Source organism: Vipera ursinii (genome assembly GCF_947247035.1).
Source record: "Vipera ursinii genome assembly, chromosome: 3".
Classification (NCBI taxonomy): Eukaryota; Metazoa; Chordata; class Lepidosauria; order Squamata; family Viperidae; genus Vipera; species Vipera ursinii.
Window position 1 is genome coordinate 58874397 of NC_139516.1, and position 26773 is coordinate 58901169.

Below are 26773 nucleotides of genomic sequence, written 5' to 3' on the forward strand. Positions count from 1 at the left end.
ATACTAAAACTGAGAAGGAAAAAACAAGTCTTCCTTAAATTTCCTACACTGCATCCTTCATAATCAACAATGGATGAACATATAAACTTCTGCATAATGGCTTGAACCACTAAAATTGCTGTAGTTCTTTATAACACAAAGTCAAATCTAGAAACATCAACCAAATGTAATTCCCCAGAATCAGTACTTCACTCCTACCTGCGTTTGCAGACAGTTTGTTTAACAAATTCACAGCCCACTTGTTTAGGTGTGCTTATATATTTAAGATCTCAGGAGCACATCTAAAAATGTAATGTTTCCGTAAAACTATCCGAGAATGAATAACCGTGAATTCACAAACTCTACAGCAAGGGTCTTCAAACTTGGCCCTTTTATGACTCATGGCTGGCTGAGGAATTCTGGGAGTTGAAGTCCACGGGTCATAAAAGGGCCAAGTTTGAAGACCCCTGCTCTACAGAAACAAAGTGGACTGCAACCAACAAAGATTGCATCAAAACCACTCTCAAACTAATTTCACAATTTTCTGCAGCCCTTCCTTGATAATGTAGACCACCATTGTTTAAAGGGTAAAAAGGGGGGGAAAGATGGATCAGATGCTTCAGATTGATTAGCTGCACCAGCATGAGGGAATGGCTGGAGAGAGAGTACATGGCACAGAAAACATTCACTGAGGCATCTGCAGAGAAGCAAGGAAGAGAAATGACAAAACCGTGTGACGGTGTCATCACATGAATGCTGTGGCTTACACAGTTGTATCAGACATTGTTCATATTGTTGTTTTGGCATCATCACGGCTTGCTGCATATGCCACTGTTCACAGAATTACAATGCCCAACAGAATGCAAATTCATTTTGGAACCAAGCAACTTCTGGAAAGAAAAGTACCACTTGAGCATTGTCCTCTAGCAGCTTCTTCTGCAAGAACTCCTATATATGAAGCATAGTTTGGAGCAATCAGCCTATACCAAATTTAGTAAATAGCCATATGACATACAACTTTCTCTGGATTTTCCATGGAGATTTCCCATTTATTCCCATGGATCTTGTAAAGAAGAAGCTCCAGCAGGATTGTGCCACATCACCTCAATAAATGTAAATCTAAGCAAGTCAAAGTGCATTACTGAAACATTGTTTATACCAGCCTTACATATAAATACACACAAACAATATTTCTCATTACATTTTTGTCAGAGAAAATAAAACCAGGGAAACTGAAGGTAACAACTCCAGGGACCCTGTTGCTCAGCCATGCTTCAAGGAAACATCCCTCTGATGAAGTGTCAAAAGTTGAGAAATAAACCTTAAATGGTGTACCTTTATTGTTCAGCAAATACTGCATATTAAAATTTCTTTTAAATCCACATCAAAAATACAAGACCTCAAACGATTCAAATCTGTGTGAAATTTGAATTTAAAAAGAAAAGAAAAGAAAACCAGAATGAAAATGATCAGTTGCTCACAAATAGCACTTCGACAAAGCTCTTGTGTGAAGATAAATAAGTTGCATACATTTCCTCGAAGACGCCTGGAAAGAACACCATACAACATGAAAAAAATTTCAATACTAACAGCCACACAGAACTGAAGAAGCTGGGGTCGAAATAGCTGAGAGACAAGGCAAAACAAGAGCATAGGTAATCAGCAGAAGGATGAAGTCTCAGTTCAATCCTTTTGTAAACCTTAAACAAACACAAAATAAGCTGCCTGCGTATTTCAGCCCTTCTGTGTTAAACTTTTCAAAAGCACAACTAGCAAGGCCTATGTTTCACTGGTGACATAAGCAGGAAATTGTTCTGTACACCTGGTTACTCATTCTTTATCTTCGTCAACTTGTTCAAGTTGAAAATAAACTTGGAAAGTACCCCTCATTTTCTCTGTCTTAGATAAAGAAGGAAGAAGGAAGGGCGGACATGCATACAATCCAGATATCAAGTATTCTGGGATGCTCTGTGCTGGTTCATCATCGCTGGGCATTGTTTTCAATGGGAAGAAGGGAATGATGGAGGCCTCTTGTATGCTTAGGATCTAAAGTTTCATGCTCCTCCATGAAACTGTCTGGGCTTCCTGCTCCATCTAATGAGCTTTCACAGCTTGAATGTGGGGACAACATGTCCTGAAGAAGGTCTTCTTGCACTATGCCAGTCTCTTTGTTTACTTTACCCCGCTGGTTCCCTTCTTCTTCTTGGTCATTGAGCAGTTTGGCCAAGAAGTTGATGTATTTCATAGCCAGGCGTAATATTTCATTCTTGCTGAGCTTTTTGTCAGGTGGGTGAGTTGGGATGAGCTTGCGAAGCTCAGCAAACGCTCCATTGACGTTCTGCTGCCTCCATCTCTCACGGCTGTTTGTGAATATTCGACGGACCACTTTTGTGTGAGGGCCTAAAGAAGACCAAAAATGCAAGGTAAGTTATGGAAAAACAGCCCGAATGTCAGCTAGCACACGTGCATCTTTAAGTAACAAAACTGGGGTTAAAGTTAAATAAATTTTGTTCCCTAGGTTCGGATCAGATCATTTGGTACATCTAGAAAACAAATATGAAAACAAAGCGGTTTCATTGTTATTTTGCTCTGTAAGAATAATTTAAATGTTAAAGCCTAGCAGGAACAAAAAAAATGACATTTGGATGTTAGGAGGATTGCCAGCTGTGAAAAAGATATTTCATTTTGTCTTGCAGAAATTGAGACCTTTATTTTCAGACCTTTTAAGAGGAGCGATATCAACCTTTAAAACACTGTCTTAAATCCAAAAAGAGCCTAATGCAACCAGAAGAGCATTTCCACTCACATAAGATGTCCCTTTCGATTTCTGTTGTTTCTCTCTTCCCCACAGAACCTAATCCTGTGCCATTTCAGAAGGTCTCCTCATCCTTAGTACTGATTTTCAGGAGAAATAGTTACAATGGGGAAGATGAGGCAGAAAAGTTCTGACACACATGAACAGAACTCTAATTGTGCTTCTCTTCATCTAATCTGTAATGAGTTCCTGGCAGGCTGCATTGTTCCAAGACACAGGTCTGCAACCCACGTCTACGGAGCCACATGCGGCTCTTTCAGCCATCTCCTACGGCTCCCAGTCCTCTGCCATGTGCAGTCAAAAATAAAAGTGGGACTAAAAAAGTTCAACCAATCAATTCAAATATGCAGGGTAGGTGCATATCTCGCCTTGGCTCCACTCTTCAGTCAAACCCTGTTTTGCGCATGCGCGCATGTATGCGCATGCGCACATATTTTTTGCGGCTCCCAGTTTTTCATTTTGTGAGGGAACCGGTTCCGAGTGGCTCTTTCACTGTTTCAGGTTGCTGACCCCTGTTCCAAGAGGACCAATCTCTATCCATCTTCCCAGAATTAGGTTTCAAATAGGTAATTATTACTGAGAGATATAGAGGCTTCAGTAGAGAACAATATCTTCTGAAACCAATTATTTAATCAGCTATTTGTTTAATCTAATAGTTTGGAATCTTCTGGACTGAGCTGGGATACCATAATTACCAAAGGTGTAAACTGAGACAAGTCTTAGTGAAATTATGAAACATACATTTTGCATGCCAAAGCTCCTAAGTTCAGTCTTCAGAATTTCCAGATAGGGCTACAAACTCCTACTGAAATTCTGAACAACATTGTCAGATCACATCAAAACACTGGGCTTAATGTACCAATACCTGATTTCTAAGTTCCTACTATATATAAAAAAATATTGATGTGGGAGATAATGTGTAAAAAAAGTTAGCTTGACTGCTCTTTTCCTCTCAATAGACCAGAAAAATAAAAACAACCAAGGGATGAAACTGATAGCTATTTTGTCAGCTTTCTCTTTCAGAACAGGAGAAACTGGTCTGCAAAATACTGCAGGTTTTTTTCCTTATATTTTTGTGTGAAGTGAAATGAAGGTTACGTGCCAGACAGTAATTTACACTCTATTCTCAACATATCCAGGCAACAGAACTAATATAAGCATGGATCACCTTCAAACTGCTTCTGAAAGTTTGTGGAATGGAAATGGGGGTGATGTGAAAATGCCAGATCAGTTTGGAAGCCAGCCACCTACTTTCAGAAGCCATTCTTTGGGCCCTAGAAGATTGCAAGGTTAGATGATAATCAAAACAGGGGAATTATCTGACCCTGAGGAAGCACATACTGTTTGGCTCTCCCTACTCCTGCTAAAACAAGCCCCATCAAACACAGGCCTGTTATGTTAAGTTACAAATTTTAGTCAAATTCAGATACAGACATCAAGGTTGAGTGGACTACAGTTAAAGGATGCGGTTATCTCCATCTCAGTCAGACATAAGGGCGGGAAAGAAAGAAAGAAAGAAAGAAAGAAAGAAAGAAAGAAAGAAAGAAAGAAAGAAAGAAAGAAAGAAAGAAAGAAAGAAAGAAAGCCTAAGGTCAACCACTGTCCAACTAGCTAGCCCAGCCTTAGATCAAAACAGGAAGTTGATCATATGGGATAGGCCCACCTGGTCCTAACAGATCATCCTCCTCAATGCTCCAGAGAAAGGCAAAAAAGCCCTGGTGTCTGCCAATGTGCCTTGGGGAAAATTTCCTTCCTGATGCCAACTTGGGCAATGAATTCAACCCTGTGCATAATGGCAAGAATCGCTATAGGTTAAAGAAGTAAATGGAATTTTCCCCTCACCCCCTTTTTTTTCTTGTAAGCAACATTTACCTTTAATCAATATTAACACTGGGTAAACTAAGACTACACACAATTAGCTTAACTATTCTGAACATTTTTGGGCATTTTTCAAAACCAGTAGGAATGATATTTAGCTTCTTTATCTGTGGTTGGCAGTGGTTAGAATGCACTACTGCAGGCTAATTCTGCTGGCTGCCAGCTGCCAGCAGTTCAGCAGTTCGATTCTCACCGGTTCAAGGTTGACTCAGCCTTCCATCCTTCCGAGGTCGGTAAAATGAGAATCCAGATTGTTGGGGGCAATATGCTGACTCTGTAAACTGCTCAGAGAGTGTTGTAAAGCACTGTGAAGTAGAATATAAGTCTAAGTGCTATTTCTATTGCCAGTGCTTTTTTTGTAAAAGAAAAAGGTGCCGGAACTCACACATGTCATACAACCCGCCTTGCCTACCCTACAAGGTTCCATCCAAAAAAGGTGCCGGAACTCCGTTCTGAGCGCTCTATGAGAAAAAAAAACCCTGGCTATTGCTATTCTGTTGGTTCAGTTATTGCAAAAAAATTAGATCTAAGGCTATTGAATTATGCTTTAAAAGAAAGCAGAAGGAATACAACTTTAAATTTAGTTTGGGTTCAGTCTGCACCTGTTGAATACTTTTGTCCCTTCTACTGTATTCAGATGTATAGGCACTAATAATAGCTAAGATTACTCTAGTTTTCTCAAAGTATACTCCTACATCAGTGAGCCTTCAGCTGCAGGCATATCTTGTGGCAGTAATAATAACCCACCATTTTGAATTTTACTCAAGGGCCCCCAAAATGTATTTTTCTAAACAGTTAAAAATGAGCCTAAAAGGAGGACATTGGTGAAAGTTTAAAATAGCAGCTCAAGATATTAGTGCCATACCAGCAATACCAGTAACTTCACAATGAGGCCAGAAGCTGGCCTGGGCTTGGACAGAAATAAATATATACCGGTAGTTCAGTAAAATAATCCCTCATGCACTCACAGATTCTTAACCACTTAGGAAAAGAGCTGGTTTCTTGGTGATTATCTGAATAATTTTGCAAAGTTCAAGTCGGTTTAGAATCACTCACCAGAAATGGTCAAGAATGATTCAGCAAGCATGTGGGATCACATTAGACCTCTCCAGCAAGTTTCATAATTTGTCTGCCTTTTATGACTAGAATTGTTTGGGGTCCACAAGAACAATTGCTTTCTTCCATGCCAGCTGCTTGCTTTCTATTATTAGGAAGGTTTCTTTGAGATGAAAGCATGGTTGATGATAAGACCTTCCACCAACACTGTGGAATTATCTGTCCTCCAAAGAATGGATAGTCTCCCTCCAAATATTTTTCACAGATTGGTAAGGATATTTCTATTCTGGCAGGCTTTTGCCTAACAACTTTAAAAGCTATTTATCTATTAGCTTTCCTCTGTAGATTTACCATCTTGATATCTTTATAGTGCTAACTGTACTTCTTTGTGGCTTTAGATAGTTGTGAGACATATTCTGTCTAGTACACTGTGAATAGAAAGGCTGGGTATACATATATACTTTTGGTAGGAAAACAAATAACCAATATGTTTGGGTGAAGAAACATCCTGTTCCTATTACCTCCATATTCTAAATTCCATTTTTATCAGGAATAGAGATAATTAATAGAAGCAAAATTACACTAGTATCTTGAGTTGACATTAGTGCTGGAAAACTATGCAAAAGCTTAGGTTAGTTTTAGGATTATGTGAGTTTGATATTATTGCACACTGGAGCCCAGATCCATTACTGTTAGACATTTAACAGAAGGCATTCATCTGTCTAAGATAACTAGAATTTAAAAAAATCTGTTCTGAAAAGTGTAGCCACCTTCTGGAATCATTTGTGCACATCTCTAATCCCTCTGGTTTTATAAGGATTTCATGGTTACCTTTTTCACAGTATTTATTCTAAAAGAACAACATCACACATCATCCTTTCTAGGATAGGAGGTCTAAGCAAAAGAGATTCTTGCATTATAAAATAAATGGATTATAGAGATTATCAGTGCTTTTTTGTAAAAGAAAAAGGTGCCGGAACTCACACATGCCATACAACCTGCCTTGCCTACCCTACAAGGTTCCATCCAAAAAAGGTGCCGGAACTCCGTTCTGAGCGTTCTATGAGAAAAAAAGCCCTGGAGATTATGTTTCCTGTAAAGCATCAGCATTATTCTCTTTATATTAGAAATGTAGCTTTATATTTTATTGCTATTAGTTGCCTTTGCTTCTTCCATTTCTCATCAGCTTCATTTCTGAGGGAGCACCACCACTGCGATGGACAGCCAGTTCAGGTTTAGGTTTCTCATTGTTCTAGATCCTTTCCTATAACTATGTATTGTGTCTTCTTCCATTTTTATGTTCTGATACTCCTGTATACTGTATTCTGTATTGCTTGGCAGGGACAGAAGAATCTGTGCTCTGAACCTTCATTTAAACCTTTGATGGCTGTTGAATGGGCAGGCTTCTTTTGAGGAGGGATACTGGAGAGTCAGAAGAAAGCTTCCACTTTAAAGATGCTGACCTTGTCAGCTGGAAAGCTGATAGCCCGGGTTCAAGACCTGAACACTATGTGATAGGGTGAGCTTCCATTACTTTCCCCAGCTCCTGAAAACCTAGCAGTGTGAAAGCATGCAAATGCGAGTAGATAAATAGGTACCACTTCAGCGAGAAGGTAGAAACATTCCATCCACTGCAGCGTATAGTCATGCTGGCCACATGACCATAGAAGCATCTTCGGACAATGCTGGCTCCCTCAGCTAACGAAAAAGAGAGAAGCACCACCCCCTAGAGTTGGACACAATTGGACAGGAGAAACCTTTATTTTTATCTTTTCTCTTCTCCTAAACTAAACTCTTCTCCTAAACTTTCACAGCAGGTATATCTTGATGTTGCTTTAATTTGATTGGTCCTGTGGCCACTCCATTGTTCCAAAACCTCAGGTCAGGGGTGTCAAACTGCTGGCCCAAGGGCCGGATGCATCACGCAGAAGCCACACCCACTCCATTGCCAGCCATGGCAAAACTGTCCCGATATGTTGTGCGACGTCATGTAATGTCATAAGTTTGACATGTCTGCCTTAGGTTAATTGAATAGACATTTACAGCGCAAAGTAGTAAATAGTAATAGCACTTAGACTTATATACTGCTTCACAGTTGCTTTACAGCCCTCTCTAAGTGGTTTACAGAATCAGCATATTGGCCCTCAACAATCTGGGTCCTCATTTTACTGACCTCAGAAGGATGGAAGGCTGAGTCAATCTTGAGCCACTGAGAACTGAACTCCTGGACTGAGCAGTGAGTTAGCCTGTAGTATTGCAGTTTAACCTCTGCACCACCATGGCTCTATAAATCAGCCATTGTCCCAAATTTGCACCAAAAGTCAGTACTGAAAGATTCTGAAAGCATACATACTTTTTCATTAGCATTTTAATTGTATGTTAGGATTTTCTTTCTTTTTCAAATTACGGATCTCCCCAATCCTTCTCAAACCCCATGTTTTAGAGTCCACGTCAAAATACTTCGAAGAAATGCTATCAGAAGTCCCAAATCTTAAAGTGGTTCTGTATGCCTTCTTTTTGGTATTCACCATGTTACTGTTAGATGCTTTAAAAAGTTATTACTAAATAATGCAAAAAAATTAAAAAATCTAACTTGGACATTATTTTATATTTTTTTATATATTTTTCATCTAAATATCAGATTTGTTGACTGAAAAGTAAATAAATCAGACCATTTGAAATTTAGTCTGTTCATACTCAAGTATTAAAAGAAGTTTCACTGATTTTAGCATTCACTGGTAAGATAGGCAAAGTAAATACTAGCACTTGTGTTACTAAATTCTGTTTCCAATGTGGACACTAATAGTCTGAAATTTCTCTATTTCCAGCCAAATGCAAAATATATTAGAAAGCAAATGAAGCCATTATTAAAGCTACTGTAAACCTCCTGCAAATCCACTCCCTTTGGAGAATTGAGAATACTATGGACAGCCAAGGAAACAAACAAATGAATCATCCAAAAAATCAACCCAGAGTTGTCCCTGGTGCCAAAAATCACCAGGCTCAACATTATCCTACTTTGTACACATTATGTAAAAATCCATTTAGGAGTCAGTCAGTCTCTCTATCTATCTATCTATCTATCTATCTATCTATCTATCTATCTATCTATCTATCTATCTATCTATCTATCTATCTATCTATCTAATCTATCTATCTATCCATCTTTCTATCTATCTATCTATCTATCTATTCATCCATTCATCCATCCATCCATTCATCCATCCATCCATCATCTATCTATATATCTATCCATCTATCTATCTATCCATGCAACATCTACCTACCTATCTATCTATCTATCTATCCATCTATGCATCCATCTATCTATCTATCTATCCATCCATCCATCTATCTATCTATCTATCTATCTATCTATCTATCTATCTATCTATTCATCCATTCATCCATTCATCCATCTATCTATCCATCTATCCATCTATCCATCCATCCATCCATTATCTATCTATCTATCTATCTATCTATCTATCTATCTATCTATCTATCTATCTATCTGTCAAAATCCACTCTCTATGAACTTTCCATTGTCTTCATTCTAACTGAGTTAATTTCAGATTGCTCTCACTTATGACTCCTTTGCACTGGCTACACAACTGGGAAAAGCAGTTTCACAAAAACTCTATCCACATCAGAGAGAAAATGGAGCTGAGCAATGCACTGAATGACAAGTTTCCTGCTTTGCCACCAAAAGACCCATTTACTTTTTTACATGCTGGTTTTTGAAATCTAGTGCTGATAAACTATAAAATCTCCCCAAAAGGCATATTTTAGCAAGCAATGACTAATTATAACTCTCCATCCTCAAGAGTTTTAAAGTACAAGTCTCCCCTATTTTTTCTCAAAAATTGTGGCCATGTAATTTCAGGTATCTTCTGAAAGGTAAAATAATAAAGTTGGAAGAGGCCATTTAGACTATCAAGCACACTATCAAGCAATCCAATTTAATTCATCCCCAAGAGATGCCTGTCCGGTTTTTACTAAACCTAACCCAACAAAGAAAAGTTCAGCATACTTACTAATAACTGGTCCCACTGTTAAATAACTCTAGCATTCAATTAAAATCTGCTTTCCTGTTTCTTAAAATTACTGTCACATCACCTCACTTCTGAGATTACAGGCAACAGGTCTTGTCTGACCTGAGCTTACTTAGAATAATATAAATATTAGTCTCCTATTTCTGTTGGCAATGCTGCATAAAAGGCAAATCTATAGGAAATGATGATCAGTTATTAAATGGCAGAAGCTGTCAATGAAGTGCTGATTCTGCTATACTATCATATCCAATAGCTTAACATTGAACCTAGCTACTTTAAATGGATGATCCATGCAAAATCCAATTCAGATAAGCACTGAAATTTCAGTTATTAATTGAGCTTCTAAAAAGTATCATAATATATTTATGTGCTGTGCTTATTAATAAATGTTGTGGCTCTGATACAGAGCTATGCAAAAGTTAAACTATTAAAATATCAATAGTTAATAAATGAACACTAAGGAAATATGAAGGAATATGAAGGAAATATGCATACGTGTTAAAAGAAAAAATTACCAATACATGCCAAAATCAAATGATCTGAATCTGTAATCCGATTTTGATACTACAACATTAGGGGGAAAAATGAACTAAACTGAATCAAGTTTAACTTTGCAGCTTCAGCATCAGTTATTAGATATGGAAAATAATGGTACAATCGTGAGCAAATAAATTAGGCATTTGTGCTCCTTTAAAATGTATTAAAATTCCTGCCCATCCTCTTAAATAATCCTATACCGAGAAAAGGTCCAGACCGTTGTTTGGCATTGAGCCAATTAATTATCCTAGGGCAATTTTTTTGGCCAGGAATTAGGAGAATTGAATTCACACTATCAGAAAAGCACTAAGTTCAGCATGGCTGCTCTGGGATAACTAAGTCAGCCTCATTATAATAATTGAATCTCTTCTTAACAGCCCTTGAACAAATGAGTGATACATGACAGTCTGGGCTGGTTCATAACAGTTGCTAGAGCTGATTTTGCTCTACCTTCGTGAAGCCTCATCCTTATTTCGGCTTTGCTTACTCCAGACCTTGTACAATTTCCAACTCATCAAGCTCAATGCCTCAAACGTTGCCCACTCTTCCTTTTAGCCTTCCAAGGCCCGTCTACATCCCTTGAAGTCACTGCTTTACTGAGACCGCAAATACAGGTAGTCCCACAACTGAGCTCAGCCCAAAATCTCTATTACTAAGTGAAACATTCGTTAATTGAGTTTGTCCCATTTTACGACTTTTCTTGCCACAAGTGTTAAGTGGATCACTGTAGTTATTAAGTTGGTCAAATTGTTGTTTAAGGTGAATCTGGCTTCCCCCCCCCCCCTGATTTTGCTTGTCAGAAGGTCGCAAAAGGGGATAAACGTGACTCCGGGGCAGTGCAATGGTCATAAATATGAATCAGTTGCCAAGTGTCTGAATTTTGGTTACATGGCCATGGGGATGCCAAAAGAGTCGTAAGTGTGAAAACTGGTCATAAGTCACTTTTTCCAGGGCCGTTGTAACCAGTCACTAAATGTACTGTTGTAAATTGAGGAATGCCTGTACAGAGAGGTTGTCAGTCCAGAATATATTCCAGATTATTAGTGTAGATTTTAATTGCAGAGACTTAACTTATACAGAACCTGAGTTGCTGAGACTTTGTAGACTGATATTAACAATAGGGTTAGGTAAACATGAACACTGAATCAGTTCAGACCAAATCTCTTAGATAAATCCAATTAGATTCAATTGGGACTAATTTAGACCATTAAATGTACATGTCCCTGCACAGAAAATGTCCACATCGCTCTGATTTGATTCAAAGGTGTCCATGGAGAGGAGTATCAAAAGACCATAGCTAGCAACCACACATGTGATTGAAGCCCTTCCCCTTTTTATACGTATCATAAAGTGGGGGTGGGGAGAGTGGAGCTTCATTTGCATCTGCCTTCTTTACTTTTTTGAACCCTTCCAGGCACCCATGATTCGATTTGAACCAATGGGTCCATTGATCTGATCCTGTGAATCAGTCCAAACTGATTCAGAGCATCAAACATTCATATCAACCTTGTATATAGCTGAGTACGAACAACTAGTTTTATAGATATATAGATACACATACAGATATAGATATATAGATATATAGATCCAGATAGGTATATATACAGTAGAGATAGAGATAGATAGATAGATAGATAGATAGATAGATAGATAGATAGATAGATAGATAGATAGATAGATAGATGATAGATGGAGAGAGAGACAGACAGACAGAAAGACAGAGAGACAGATATAGAGATAGAGATAGATAGATAGATACATATATCTCATTTGCTAGATCAATACTTTCATCAAAAGTACACAAACAGCATTGAAACATCACAACCCAAGCTCTTTCATACGTGCATGTAATATCAGGACACACCATAATAGTTTGTGTGGCAAGGGTGCAACGTCATTTTCATTATTTGTTCTCCCTTAACTGTCCCTTCCCCCCCCCCCCCGCATCCAGGAAACCTGTGGTCCTATCTCTAGCACTGATATCTCAAATAGCTGATGGGAAAACGTATCTCCAGTTGGTCACTTACTCTACAGCAGGGTAAAATGTATTCAATTTATTTCATGGATTGTTCTGCCAGGGGAATTTCAGTACTACCAAAAATAGATGCATAATTATTCCAGTGTATCTCCTATTGTACATTTTTGCTCTGTGCTCTTCCTACCCATACTCTGCCTCTCAGTCTCTAAAAGATTAGTCTTCTTCTAAGTTCAGCCATCCCATGTATCATTTCAATGATGTTTATTTCATTTTGGTTTGCATGAAGGGCAGAGGATCTTTTACAGCCCAGTTCTTGAAAGGGTTACCAGACACACACACACACACACACACACACACACACACAGAGAGAGAGAGAGAGAGAGAGAGAGAGAGAGAGAGAGAGAGAGAGAGAGAGAGAGAGAGACTGACTTATGGTATCGTGTATTCCTAGGAAAGCATTTATAAGAATAATTCTCTATATAAGTAGGTTGCAGGCAATAAGCTTGCCAGATGAATAACACTGGTAGGATCTTCCTTTATAGCCAATACAAAGCCGTCTTTAGAAGCACTCTTTGTTTTTAAAATGTTCACACATTTTGATACTTGCACAATGCAATCCTGTATGTGCCTATTCAGATCCAATTCCAACTGAATTAAGTGAAGCTTAACGCTAAGTCAGAGAATGGTAGGATTTTAGCTTTCTTGAACAGAATAAACAGCAGAAGCACAACCAGATTATATTTGCAACTTTATAGGAGCTTCTGAAAACAGGATAAAATTCTTCCACTTTTGTTGGGCATTGGTTTATAATACACAAGCAAGCTATTATTAAGAGAAGCACCTCTAAATATTGTGCTTCCTCTTGTGGCCCAACAAGTAGATCTGGATAACGCTCAGAAGTCCATCTGCTGCATCTAAAAGCAAAATGAAATTTTGTACCAGTTCAGAGACGTTCTCTGGCACATTTATCACCTGGAAGTTGATGTGCCTGTGCATATCCAAGTAGTGGATATGTTGGAGGTGGTCATTTCTTCAGGAAGCAAAGCACATTACTGGGGGCAATGGGGGACTCATATAAAGACAGGTAATTTTATTTATTTATTTATTTATTTATTTATTTATTTATTTATTTATTTATTTATTTATTTATTTATTTATTTATTTATTTATTTAAGCTCCTAAACTATTTTTAAAATAAAGAGTTGAAGGCAGCAACTTAGATAAAAGCAGCCTAAAATATCTATAACCTAAAATGACTTCAAACTAAATCTTCACTTGCATTGACCTCCATTTCATTTTTTTTTTGCTCTGCTTTTGAGCCTTGGTGGAGCAGTGGGCTAATGCCTCCTTAAGTAACACCAGCTGCCTGCAATTAGTGCAGGTTCGCATCCCACCAGGCTCAAGGTTGACTCAGCCTTCCATCCTTCCAAGATAGGTAAAATGAGGACCCAGATTGTTGGGGGCAATAAGCTGACTTTGTAATAATGCCACTTGGGGGCCCCCAAAAGCCCTAATAAGCAGGCATATACATAGAATGAAGGCTATTGCTAAGCACATTGATTTGTGCTTAGATTGTAAGCCGCCCTGAGTCTTCGGAGAAGGGAGGGATATAAATGGGATTAAAATAAAAAATAAATCTCATACAAAGACAGGTGATCACCTTTACAAATCCTTCCACTCTGCTTCTATCCATTGCTCAGGTACATTCTTGCAATCCTGAATTCAAAAGGAATTTGAAACGTTTGAAATTTAAAAATGTTCATTGATCACTGTCAAGTTGCCCTGGCTCTTAATTGGTTGCAAAAAGACCATAGTCCAGGCAGCTGATTGATTAAACCTTTGTAAAATAGGCTTGAAGTGAGGGCGTGGGGAAGAAGCCCCCTAGTGGAAGTCAAAGGCAAAACAATCCTGCCAAGAATGGAGGGCAGAGGAGATAAAAGTTTATCTGTCTGTCTTTCCTCATTGTTATCACCTGGGGCTCCAATGGACTAGAACAGGGGTATGCAACCTTGGCTCTTTTACGACTTGTGGACTTCAACTCCCAGGAATTCTGGGAGCTGAAGTCCACAAGTTATAAAAGAGCCAAGGTTGCCTACCCCTGGTTTAGGAGTTGGATTTTCATGGATGATCATATTTTAAAAAGTCCTAGGACAACATCATGAAGTTTGTGACATTATGTGGATGTCATGTGCATTTATTTCAGCTCCTAAACTATTCCTAAAATAAAGAGCTGAAGGCGGAAACTTAGATAAAAGCAGCCTAAAATGTCTAATAACCTAAAATGACTTCAAACTAAATCTTCACTTGCATTGACCTCCATTTGATTTTTTTTTTTTGCTCTGCTTTTGAATTTCTGGAAGCCATTCTACAAGGTAACACATAATATTATAATGCATTTATCAAACCATTTTCCCTCTGTTGACATTTTGGTGTTTACATTTCAGCAAGTTCCAAAATTAATAAACAAACTCCAAGAGAGGCTAAATACATACACTGTTTGGGAGTTGCAGGGAGAGTTTAAAACAGATGCTACACTTCCCCAATTTCTACCTTTATTTGTTATGGAACAAATGTGGTTGTACACACAGAGAACTCTGCAAGTCTCTAAGGCAATGTAAAAATCAGAAGGAATTTGGTAGCATATTTTCAGACAGACAAGGTACAGTATAAGCTGCAACTCATTTCATCAAATGGGCGAGATGGCAAAACTCATGCAAAATGAATTTAAATTGGGATGAGAGGGAAGGAGTGGGAAGACCCCCTCTATCATTTAGCCACCACATGCATCTGTTGAAGTGAGTTGTAGCTTTTATGCTTTTTAATTGAATGTGATCATTTCAAAAGGTGCAATCAGATTCCTTCTCACATTTGAACCGAGAAAGGAGGCTGTGGCATTTCCCTTTTATTTCCTTCCCATCTGCAATTCCAAACCATTAACTAATCTACCTTTTGATTCTCTGGGCTTTCTTCCTTCTGGAATTTGCAATTTCCAAACACAAAACCTGGTGCTTTACTGGAATCCGTTCCCCTACCACAGCAGGCCAATGAGGCATGGATACATGACCGGAGAGGGAATCCATCCCAATTAAGCAGCACATTTGAAGAAAATAAGGAAATATTTGAATTGCAACCTGCAGCTTCCAAGCACTGCCCTTCCTTCAACATTAACAGATACGTTTAAAAAATAAAATAGAATGGTGATCTTAGTTCACAATCATTAGGGATTACAAGAACAGCTCTGAAGCAGCAATAAAGCCACAAAGGAATAAATAATCTCCTTTTGAACATGTTCTGTTTAACCTGAAAGACTTCATTATTCTTGCTAGTACCACTATTTACTGTTTCTACCTCCTAGCACATGGGTAATAATAGGTAAACATCGCCAAGCACAAAAAAATATAGGCAGGTGTGGGGACATTCATCTATCTATCTATCTATCTATCTATCTATCTATCTATCTATCTATCTATCTATCTATCTATCATCTATCTATCTATCTATCTATCTATCTATCTATCTATCTATCTATCTATCTAATCTACCTATCTACCTATCTATCTAATTACGTATGTATCTATCCATCCATCCAAAATTTAAAACAGCCCAAGGATTCTGACTTCTGGTTATCTATAAAGAGGACATAAATGGCTAGATATCCAAACCAAAGCACACAATATTGCAACCTTTTGTTGGGGGTCCAAATTGCAGGTTATAAATTGCACCACGCAAGAATTTCATGCCTCCAGAGACCCCCCCCAACCCCTCTCTCCCACCGTCACCACCCAGCAATACAAGGAATGAAATAGCAATTGCTAGTCTTTAGCTGCCATACTACCCACAAAGAAGCACATGGGGGGAGTGCTGGAGGGGGGAAAATCAGCTCACCATCAGAGAGCTCCACTTCATAGGGGGATGATCTTCTTTTCACTCGGTTGTTGTTATACATTGAAAAGTTTTCGGGTTCACCAAAATATCCACTGCAAAGGGGGGAAAAAGCAGAAAAACGGGGGAGGGGGAGGAATTAGCTCTGCAGAGATCTGCTGAAATCCATCATTCAACTGCAGTCTGAACAAACATCCAATCTCAAAAAAAAATAGCTCTACTGAATTTAGTGATGGTAAGTCACCAGTAAGGATTAGCGCCTCAACATCGTTTTTCCACTGCTGAGAATGTACATAACAGGCACACTTCCCACAATAGGTATGTTGCCTGTTGTTGCCGTTTGTGCACCAGGTGTGGCAATGTTTGTCACACTGTCAGCATGGAACAATTTTATAACAAGAAATCTAAATAAATGCTTTTCAGATCCAGATGCCTAACATGACTGATTTCTGCACTGGTCAAGCATGTCTAAAAGAAGAATTAAAATACATTTTGAAGCACTGTATTTTGGTCCATCAAATAATCACCAGGATTATAGCATTTAGCTTCCAGAAACATTGTTCATACTTTTCCTAACCCTTTAGGCTAGCTTGGTTCCTTTCCCCCCCCCCCCCACAGTGTTTATTCCTAGCATGTGTATGTTAAGCTGTAGTGCATTTCTGCAGTGGGGGGAAAAGATTGCCTAAATGATAATAACAACGCATCAATATACACCCATTAAGACTAAACATAATTTCTAGAAAGATTTTTTGTTTCTTGATTTCAACATTCTCTTTGCAAATGACACTTGGGGAAATTAAGAGCGCAGACCTTTCCCTCCATATTTTATGCTTTTACGCTGTTACAAATATTGCAAGTTAACCATTTCGTGTTTAACTGTTGTTGTTTTTTTTTATAAGAAGGTGAAACGGTGGCAACACGAACCCCGTGGGCACACACGCACATTCATAAAATCCCACATCTACCTATTTAAGTGAGTCCATTACGTGAAGATTTAGGGAACGAGGCAAAAGAAAAAGAGAGAGACTAGCGGGCTTCACGGCCCAACCTTCCCACCCGGAGAAGGAAAATCGGGGAACAAAGAGACAGCCTTAAAATCAGAGAAAGTAGAGTCAGAAAAACAGCGGAACCAACAGCTGGGTCTTAAAGAAGAAAAAAGCGAAGGAAACAGCTACGGGCCAAAACTCAGCCAGCCAGCCAGCCAGCCGGGAAGATCTCTTCCTCCGGGGAAAAGAATCGAGCAGAAGCGCCTATGGAGATTCTCAGTCATCCAGGTCACATAGTTATTGTCCCCAAAGGTGCTTTTTCACGAGGCAACTGGACTTTCTTGTTTTTCTTTGAAGACGTTTCGCTTCTACTCCTTCAAAGGAGTCCATAAATCCTTCCATTCCCCACCATCCAATCAGAGCTGAGGAAGCTGCTTGGACGAGAAGCGAAACGTTTTCAAAGTTAAACAAGAAAGCCCAGTTGCCTCCTGGAAAAGCACCTTTGGGATAATCAAGCAGAAGCTAACGGAGAACCGTTCCCCCCATTTAGGTTTAGGTTTAGGTTTTATTAATTTTTTATACCGCCCTTCTCCCGAAGGACTCAGGGCGGTGAACAGGGCATATCATAAAACTACAAAAATACAAAAGTTAAAAAAGAATTAAATTATTGCCCAAAGTAAAAACAATAAATATATATATATAAATATTAAAACCCTAAGTTTAATATTTACACACACACACACACACACCTCAATTTGCCCCCCACCCCCACCCCCCACCCCCACCTCGAAGCCTCCGAGCCGAGTCTCCACCGGGCTGTGCAACGGACCTGCTGACGGCGCTGAGCGGGGCTCCGAGGCCGTAGAGCATGGCTCTGGCCGGCGGCGGGAGCGCAGGGGCTGCGGTGGGACTGAGGTGCACCATGCGGACGTCGGTGCTGCTGCCGACGAGGCTACCGCCGGCCGGGGGCGTGCCGGCTCCGGCGCCCGCGGTGATGCCGAGGGCGAGAGCGGTGGCGGTGGCCGGCTCGGCTCGCGGAGCTCTGCTGCTGCTGCTGCTGCTGCTGCTGCTGTCACCGCTGCTGCTGCTGCTCGCATCTGGCGCTCTCTGGCTCTGCAGGGCCCCGGGCGGCGCGTCCCTGGCTTTTATAGGGCGGCCGTTGCGCACCAGCTCGATCACTGGCACCGGCGCAGCAGGGGGCCCCGGGCCGGGGGAGGGGGGCGGCCGACCCGTTTCCTTGGCAACCCCATCGAGCAAGGCCGGCTCCCCCGGGAGGGCCATTCCTCTGCGCCTCCGATCGCCGCCGCCGCCGCTGCTACTACTGCCGGAACCCAGCCCCAAGTCCGGCTCGCCGACGCCTTCCGCTCCAGCTCCGGTTCCGTGCGCCGCATCCCGCGGCGGGTCACTGGGGGACCTCTCCATCAGCATCCTGGGGGTGGAAAAAGCGAAGAGGAGAGCGGTGAAGGAGGGGCGCGGCAGGATGACGGGGGGGGGTGGGGTGGGGGGGTGGGGGAGAGGAAGGTGGAGAGGAGGAAAAGGAGGAGAGAAAAGGAGAAAGGGAGAGAAGGAGAGAAAAAATAAATCTGGGGAGAGGAAGGAAGCGCCGAGAGAGAAGAAGAGGCGGCGGGGGCGGGGGGGGGGAAGGGAGGGAGGGAGGGGAAAGCGGATTCCGAGAGCGCTGGAAAACCCAGGAATGCCAGAGAAGGGAAAGAGAGGGGCAGAGAAGAAGAAAAGTGTGTGTGTGGGGGGGGGGGCATCCGAGAGAAAGTTAAATCCCGAAGATAAAACCCCAGAGCCCCAGCGGAGGACAGCAAGGCCCGCTGGTCACGGTCGGAGGCGGAGGGCGTTTTGCTTGCGGTTGGACGCCCGGACAGCTGCGTTGCGCTCGGCTCGGCGGATTTTGCGCTTCCCACCAAGCGCCGAGCTCCCAGTCCCGGGGATACCCACGTGGCCCGAAGGAGGGCGCAAGGAGACCTTCCTCCCGGGGCTCTTGAGACAAACCGGGACACCCACCCACCCCCAATACACAAGAGGAAGAAGAAGCCTTATGGGGAGCTCCTCCTTTCGATCCCCAATTTCCTGGGCCGAGCCTGGCGGCGCCTTGGCCAGACGGACTCCCGAAGCGTGGGAGAGGTGGGGCCGAGCCCGAAAATCAAAAGGCTCCGTGGGGTTATAACCTTCAAGATGGCCACCTGAACAATTCAACCCGAAGGTTAAAACGGAATTGTGGAAAACCGGGCGGGTTTTCTTTTTTTTCGGCTCAGTCCTTCGGGGGAACGGAGACGAAATCAGCTCCACTTCTATTACTAACAGGCGAGGGAGCGCGCGTAGATCAGAAATCAGATCACAGCAGAAGGGGGAAAAAAAAGAAACACCAAACAAGTGTAGGGTAGCTATAACGGTCTAGGCCAGGGGGTCTTCAAACTTGGCCCTTTTATGACTTGTGGACTTCAACTCCCAGAATTCCTCAGCGGCTGAGGAATTCTGGGAGTTGAAGTCCACAAGTCATAAAAGGGCCAAGTTTGAAGACCCCTGGTCTAGGCCGTGGCTGAATTCCAATTTATTCTCCCTAGCGTTACAAAGAAAACGAAGGCGGGAAATAGTCGCCAGACTTCAGCCTGGGCGGTGAGAATCGATGCCCCTGTGCTCCCACCGAGATCCCCGCGGAGAATTGCGCCGTTCCGCCTCCCGATCTGCGCGGGTGGAAATAAGCGACGGGGTAGCGCGCCTCGTCCGCTCACCTGGAGAGCGGGACATCTTGACCGAAAGCCGTTTTGCAGAGACTGGCGGTTGACTTCAGGTTCGCAGTACACTGCTGCCGCGCTTTCGTCCCCAAATTTCGACACACACACACACACACACCCCTCCTGCAAACGAAGCTCGGAAATCACTTGCGCTCCGACCTCCGGCTCGGTATCCGTTTGTGGCCGGGACTTGTATCAAGTGTTGAATTTCATTACATTTCATATCAAATCAAAGCCATTTTTCACGGCCAGTCCCCACTACATTAAAGCGAGTTGTTGCCGTGTACAGCCGTCGAAGTTATTCCCAGGAAGAAAATAACGCCCAAGTCCTTCTCTCCTGCCCTTTTCTTAGGTACCAGAAGGGCAAGACGGATGCTCGGCTTCCGGTTAGGCAAGAGAGATAAAGAAACGCTTCAAAGGAGGAGAGATAAACGGGAAAAATGTTGAGGCCTGGAATTCTGGAAGATCAGCCCAAGTCGTTTTGGGAGGTGAGGAGGAAAAAAAGGTTTCACAGCCGAAAAAACGTTCTTTCTAGAAAGGCCAAACTTCACACCGAATCTGTGAGCTTTATCCCAAAACCACTTTTCCCCCTCATGTCCTAATAGCTACAACGCCAAGCCCATTTTCTGGTCAGGAAACCAGTACAGTAGGTCTTAATTGCTAGTAAACATTCCCTAAAAATGCATTCAGGATTAAAGCCTTAATCTTCCCGCCTTGCTGTTTCGGTTGAAGAGCGAGCTGGAGATCACGCAATATTGTTATTGTGATTACCTTTATTCTTATTGCAGTGGGGAAACAAGGCCACATTGATATTCCGACCGGCCAGTGAGGTGACTTAAAGGAAACTAAAATTGGAAATTGCTTAAACGCAATCAAATTAATTTTCATTCGGGTTTTCTCTACCGAGCTCCGGGTTAATTTCACGCCTCAGGTATAAAAACCGTGCGGCGTCTGGCTCTCTTGTGTTGGCAAAATTTCTGATGGACTGAAGGTGAAGATGCAAAGACCGGACCGGTTTTATCAGCACACAAACATTGTTTCCATATATATATATATATATATATATATATATATATATATATATATATATATATATATATATATATATATATATATATATATATATATATATATATATATATATATATAAAAACTGACCACAGTGTCAAGTTAAGCAAATGTCCTCCTTGTACAAACAACCGTGCGAAACATTAAAAGGTTTTTTTTTTCCTTTGTCTTTTGTGAGTCCACCACTATGACTAATAAACTACCCTATTTAGCGTCATGTGTTATGTTCCTAGAACACGGTAAGCCAAAGCCAAGCAAAATATGCTATGGCTTCATCGGTTGCATGGCCCATGATTGTGCTGTAATTCATCTATGAAGCTTCAGTCTTCAAGCTTAAACGGAAGGTCAGCAAGCAGCCTGCTAGCGAGGGCCTGACTTCAGCACTAGCCCTTCTTTGTTTACTGGATAAATCAGAGACATCAGGACAAAGCACACCCCGTGCTTTGCAGACTGTAGTGGCAGGATGTCCGTAAAATACGAAGTCCAAACCGAACACGTGCCTTTTGGCCGAGGGTGAATTATTTGCTGGAGAACACCATCGATTCTGGAAGAATTCATTTAGGGCTTCCCGGTCTCGAGCTGCAAACCTGTTGGATGGATGTCCGTAGATGGGAGCGCAGATGACGAAATCTCGAATACCTCGCTGTCATCCAGGGGTCAACCGGAGTTTTCAAACCGAGATCCAGAAGCCACAAATTCAAGGACGACAGCTGGATGTTAGGAGCGTGCTGATCTCCAAATCGACCTCGATCCAGTGGGTTGGGAGATCCACCTGCCGCAACTCCCTCCTCTCGGGGAAACATGTTTCTCTCACCCACCCACCCACCCACCTTTAACTTGCAGATCTCCAAGGGTGTCAAAGCTCTTTGGGACCCAAGCGAGCGCGTTTCTTTAGCTCCGGAAAGGCGAGCGATTTTGCCGGCAGCGGGTGAATCAGAACATCTTAAAAAGAACCGTTGCTCACCAACCTCTGGCCTGGCGCCTCTGGTGACCTGCTGCCCCTCCCCCTCTTTTTTTTTTTTAAATTAGAATTTCCCACCTGGCAGAGGGAACCATAGCCCACACCTGTCAAGCTGAAGACGCAACGACCTCGGCTGCCCTTTCAGCCGAGTTTCTCCCTGTTCAAGGCGGCCTTCTTCTCTTCCACCTCCTTAAGGCGCTGAACGAAGTCCGGCCAAGGCTTTCTGGGGACCGCCGTAACTCTTGAAGCCGGATAGCTCTGCGGGCAGGAGGGGGGAGGGAGGCGCCGAAGAAATGGGGGAGAGGCTGGGAAGCAGAAACAACGAGCCCTCCCACCCCCACCTCACCTCCCCAAAAAAGAGAGCATAGGGAGAAGGATTGCGCGATCGCAGCACCCAGGCGAAAACAAATTCCAGGCAGCCTCTAGAGAACACCAAACTTTCTCCTTTTGGTGATAAGGATAGAAACACACACTTCCTCGGAGGCTGGAATCATGAAATTCTCTAAGCCACGGTAGGAGAGGGATTGCTTGGTTTGGGGTTGTGATGTTGCCTTAGCGTGTAGCGATCACCTTTCCCACCGAGATTTCTCCGGCAAGCCACACTAATGTCAACCACGGCTTAGTGGAGGAGGGACGCGCGTCTCAGAGTCTTCCAGCCTTTACCTCTCGTCAAAGAGGGTTCTTGCTCAGCTCGAAAACACCGGTGTCCTCCTTACCGACACAACAGAAGGCCCCTTCTTGTACTGTACTCGTTTGGAAGAGGTTTGATTTTGAGAAAGCGGACAGCCGCAGCCGAAACCGCCGCTGGATCGTCCGGATCCCGAAGTCCATCGGCGGGGAACTGGATGAAGTGGCAGCCTCTGCCTGCGGTAGAAGAAGGACAGAGCAAATCAGAGATCTTCGCTCCTGCTGGAAAAAGCTAGCTAGGCTGTACGAGCGAGCGAATGCTCCCTTCTTCCAAGCCGACGCTTCGGGATTGATTGTACTACAACTCCCAGAGTTCCCAGGGGGAGGTATCTAGACCAGCACATCTGGAGGACCAGGCGACGGATGCTCTATCATTTGGACGGCCCAGCGTCGTAGATCGAACTAAGCAGGACGTACGGTTTACTTAATAAATCATACCGTGGTTAAACAAGCCATGTTTTTTTTTTTGTGGAACGTGTGAAGCGAATCATCAGCCTTGGTTTTCAAAAATAGCAGGTCAGGCTTCTGGGGCTAGAAATAAGGGGAGCTGAGTCTTTTCGTGGCAAACAGAGTGGTGGAGAAAGAGCTCACTCACCCAGGCTACTGGCCACGATGCCTCCACACTCATTCATCTGACACCAAAGCTAAACAAAGGCTTTCTCGCCTTGCTTCGTTTTTATACTAATATTCAGCAGGAGTTAAAAAAAAACCCATAAGGCGTTGTAAACGGTTATAATAAAAACGATTCGAGCTTCATAAACATGTCACAGGACACCAGTGACTTTACAATACGGACTTCAATACAATCATTTAAAAAAAGGCAGTTACACGTGCAATGCCCTGTCGCCGGGAGAGAAGGCTAAACGAAATGAGCTCCTGGTTACTATGTTTTTAACTCTGACTGGGGGGAAAAATGAAGATACACCAGGAACATGATGTGCGTTTCCCCATTAAGGATGGAAGACCGGATCCCAAAATTCAAGTAGTCTCGCTGAAATGATAGGATCCAGGTTAGCTGTGACTGACAAGTCCCATTCATTACAACCAGGTCTGCTAGAAATAGGAACAAGCCTGGATTTCAGTCCCAGAATAGATTGAGGGACTAGCTATGATTGAAACTTGCTGATACATGCAATTTTCAGGCTCTTCTTTCAACTCATATAAAGGGATTGCAGACATCGAGTGATTGCTTTTATTACACACATACACGCCAATGTGTGTTAATATTGTCCTGTTGTGGAATTAAGATATGCCACTCTCTGTATTAATAGCCAGATGATTTACATTTTATTCACAAGGTATGTAGAGTTACCACAATTAAGGATCAGAAGACTTTGGTGAACCAGCTCAAGAGCTATAGGAAATTACATTTTTGCCTACCAATCTGTCTTCCATCTATCAATCTAGTACGATTTGTTTTTTCTATTTGCCAGATAAATGATAAAGACTACAAACGCCATTTACTAGCCTGATTTTTAATTATCACCATAAATAATGTTCGCTGGAAATCAGGAGCAGGAAGGCCCACTCCAATGTATAAAAAGCTAATTTATATTTGAAGTTCTAACGAACAAAGAGGATAGGCTCATGGGACAAAAAAAACCCTATTTAATTATATCAAAGAGCATTGTTAAACAAATTCTTTAGAGATCAAGGTCATCATTGCTACTTCCTTTGTCCAGTTTGTTCTGGATGTCCTAACCTGTATAATTTCGCTGTGCTGGTGGATGCTTCCATTTCACCTAGTCTTTTAAAACATTCTCAACAAGCACATTCTCTTTCAGATCATAAGACTACTTTGCACAGTTCTCCCCTTTTTTGAATTTGGCAAGACATCCATGCCCTCCGCCGAGCTTGTTTTGTTTTGTTTTCCTTTCCTTGCGTTCTTTTTCTTAGAAATACTTTTCAACGAAGCATACGGAAAAAAAAGGGAGCGGCAAGCCTCGTTTTTGAGGCCTTGCTAGGTTTCCACAGAGAAACCGAGCCGGCCTCACATCCGAATTTTGTCGTCTCTCTTACCCCGCTCCTATCTCGAACTTCACGATTGAAAATCAGACTTCGTTCCCGTTCCTGCACACCGAATTATTTGGGGTCGGGGGGGGGGTCGGGGAAGGAGAGCGAGGAAGTCAGGACCGCTGAACCGGATCTCCCGACGCCTTAATCTTCCCCAAAGCCACCGAGTTTTATGGGGTGACCCTCCTGGCCGCTTTCCCGGAGCCCTCAAATACCTGCCTGGTGCGAAGCTGTGAGGGTGGGGGTGACGCCCTGAGCCCAGGGAAGGCGCTTCGGGGCGCTGCCCGCTCCCCAACCATTTCCCGGCCTTCAGCAAGCTCAGGTCCGCCAGCATTTTCTTTTCTGGCTCAGCATGAAGGTTTCCTACAAGCCTTCCGCCCCCCCCCCCCCCCCCACAGTTGCCAGTGAGCAAAGCAAGAAGAGATCAACAATTCAACCCGGGATCTGGCCGCCCTTTCTTTCCCTTCTCTACTAGGGAACCTCTGTGTGTGTGTGTGTGTGTGTGTGCGTGTGCGTGTGCGTGTAAAAATAAGAGAACGAAAGAGAGAAGTGGGTGATTGGGGGAGAGAGGAATGTATACGGTTCGCTATCTCCCCTTTTGAAATAAAATAGTTAAGGGAGAATGTATCCCCTATCCGCTGTACGTGAAGTTGGCGCGGGGCGGGCGGGCGGCGGCGGGGGGGGGAAAGCCAACCTACGAAGCGATTTTTTTTTCTTTAACAACAAACAAAAGCAAAAGATAGGAAAAAGACCCCTTTACTCACCACTTGTTTTTCGTAGGTAAAAATGACTGGAGCCATTTTGCGGCCTATTCAAGGAGGCTGGTATGCTCCCCCTCCCCTTCTTCCTATAGTATACACACACACACACACACACATACAAAAAGGAGGAGGAGGAGGAGGAGGAGTGCTGGGCGGCTTCGTAGCGCCGGGAACTCATTCCCACATCACGTCCAGTTTCCTATTTAGTATGGAGAGCGGATCGCTGGAGCAACGTGGCCAAGCGAGATAAGCCGCTGGCACTGGCCAGCCTGCCCTGATAAGCCCTTAAACCCATTATTTATGAAATGATTCATTATTATTTGGCAATTTTATCGCGGGAAAGCGGAAAATTATTGCGGGGATATGCAGAGAGAGAGAAGAATTTTGGAACGCTCGCCTTAGAGCTCTCCAGACGTGTCTGTTTGCGCGCTCAGATGCACTTTAAAAAGAGACAGCAAAGAGATGGGTGTGTGTGTGTGTGTGTGTGTTGGGGTGGTGGTGGTGTGAGAATAATCAAACGCTCACTACGACTGCCCACTTTTGAATAAAGATCCTTTCTTTGAGCTTCCTTGGAGGTGATTATCCATCCCCACCGCCACACAACCCTCCCAACCACCCACCCACTTACTTACTTAAATATGGAACACCTAGCCCGTTCTTAATTAAATTGAATGAGCCAAAATAAAACAGGTGCGGTACCCGCAAAGGGAAGACGGGGTGCGGTTGGGAGCACGGGTCCATGTGTTCGCTTAAAAATAAATGGCCGAAGAGAACAGCAAGGGAGGGACAACTTGTCCACCAAATAAATGTGTCATATTTTTTATTTTATTTTTTAAAAAAATTAGCATACAATTATTCAACATAAGAATCGCCTCCACTGGCTTGAAGATGTGTAGATTTAAACTCCCAGAATTCCCCAGCCATTCAGTCACACTTCTTCAAGGGCTCCAGACTGAGAAACACTGGGATAGTCTGACCGGATTTGCTGCTACCCTTAGAATTATATGGACTTCCTGTCGCCTATCGTGAGATATATGAACCCTGACCACCACCCTTTTTCTGCCATATTCTTGAGATGTTGCCTCTGTCTCGTCCTCTAAATATCTCTTGGCTGGTCCAGGTTTGAAGTAATTAGTTTCCCCTCGATATCACTTTTGGTGTGGATCTGGTCGGAAACCTCTGGCTGCCTATTTGAGTGCTGATGTGATCAGGGCCTGGGGTCTATCCAGCTCATAGGGATCCCCGCTAGCACTCCTTTGGAGTGCCTGGGCACTAGCCTCCATGGGAATTTGGGCTTGGGTTGCAGGAGAGACCAGGCAGCTGGTCACCACAGAGGTGTCTGCCACAGAATGCCTGACCGGCACTTTCTTGTA

General features: G+C 42.6%; 1 protein-coding gene across 1 annotated transcript; it reads right to left on the minus strand.

The window, feature by feature from the left end:
- Positions 1-385: 385 nt before the first annotated feature.
- TAL1 (TAL bHLH transcription factor 1, erythroid differentiation factor) lies at positions 386-25473 on the minus strand. Its single transcript, XM_083359338.1, has 4 exons — positions 25404-25473; positions 17996-18595; positions 16184-16275; positions 386-2379 (listed from the first exon to the last, which is right to left on the minus strand). Exons 2-4 carry the CDS (start codon positions 18592-18594, stop codon positions 1961-1963), a joined length of 1110 nt encoding a protein of 369 aa, XP_083215464.1. The 5' UTR covers position 18595; positions 25404-25473; the 3' UTR covers positions 386-1960.
- Between the last annotated feature and the right edge of the window lie 1300 nt (positions 25474-26773).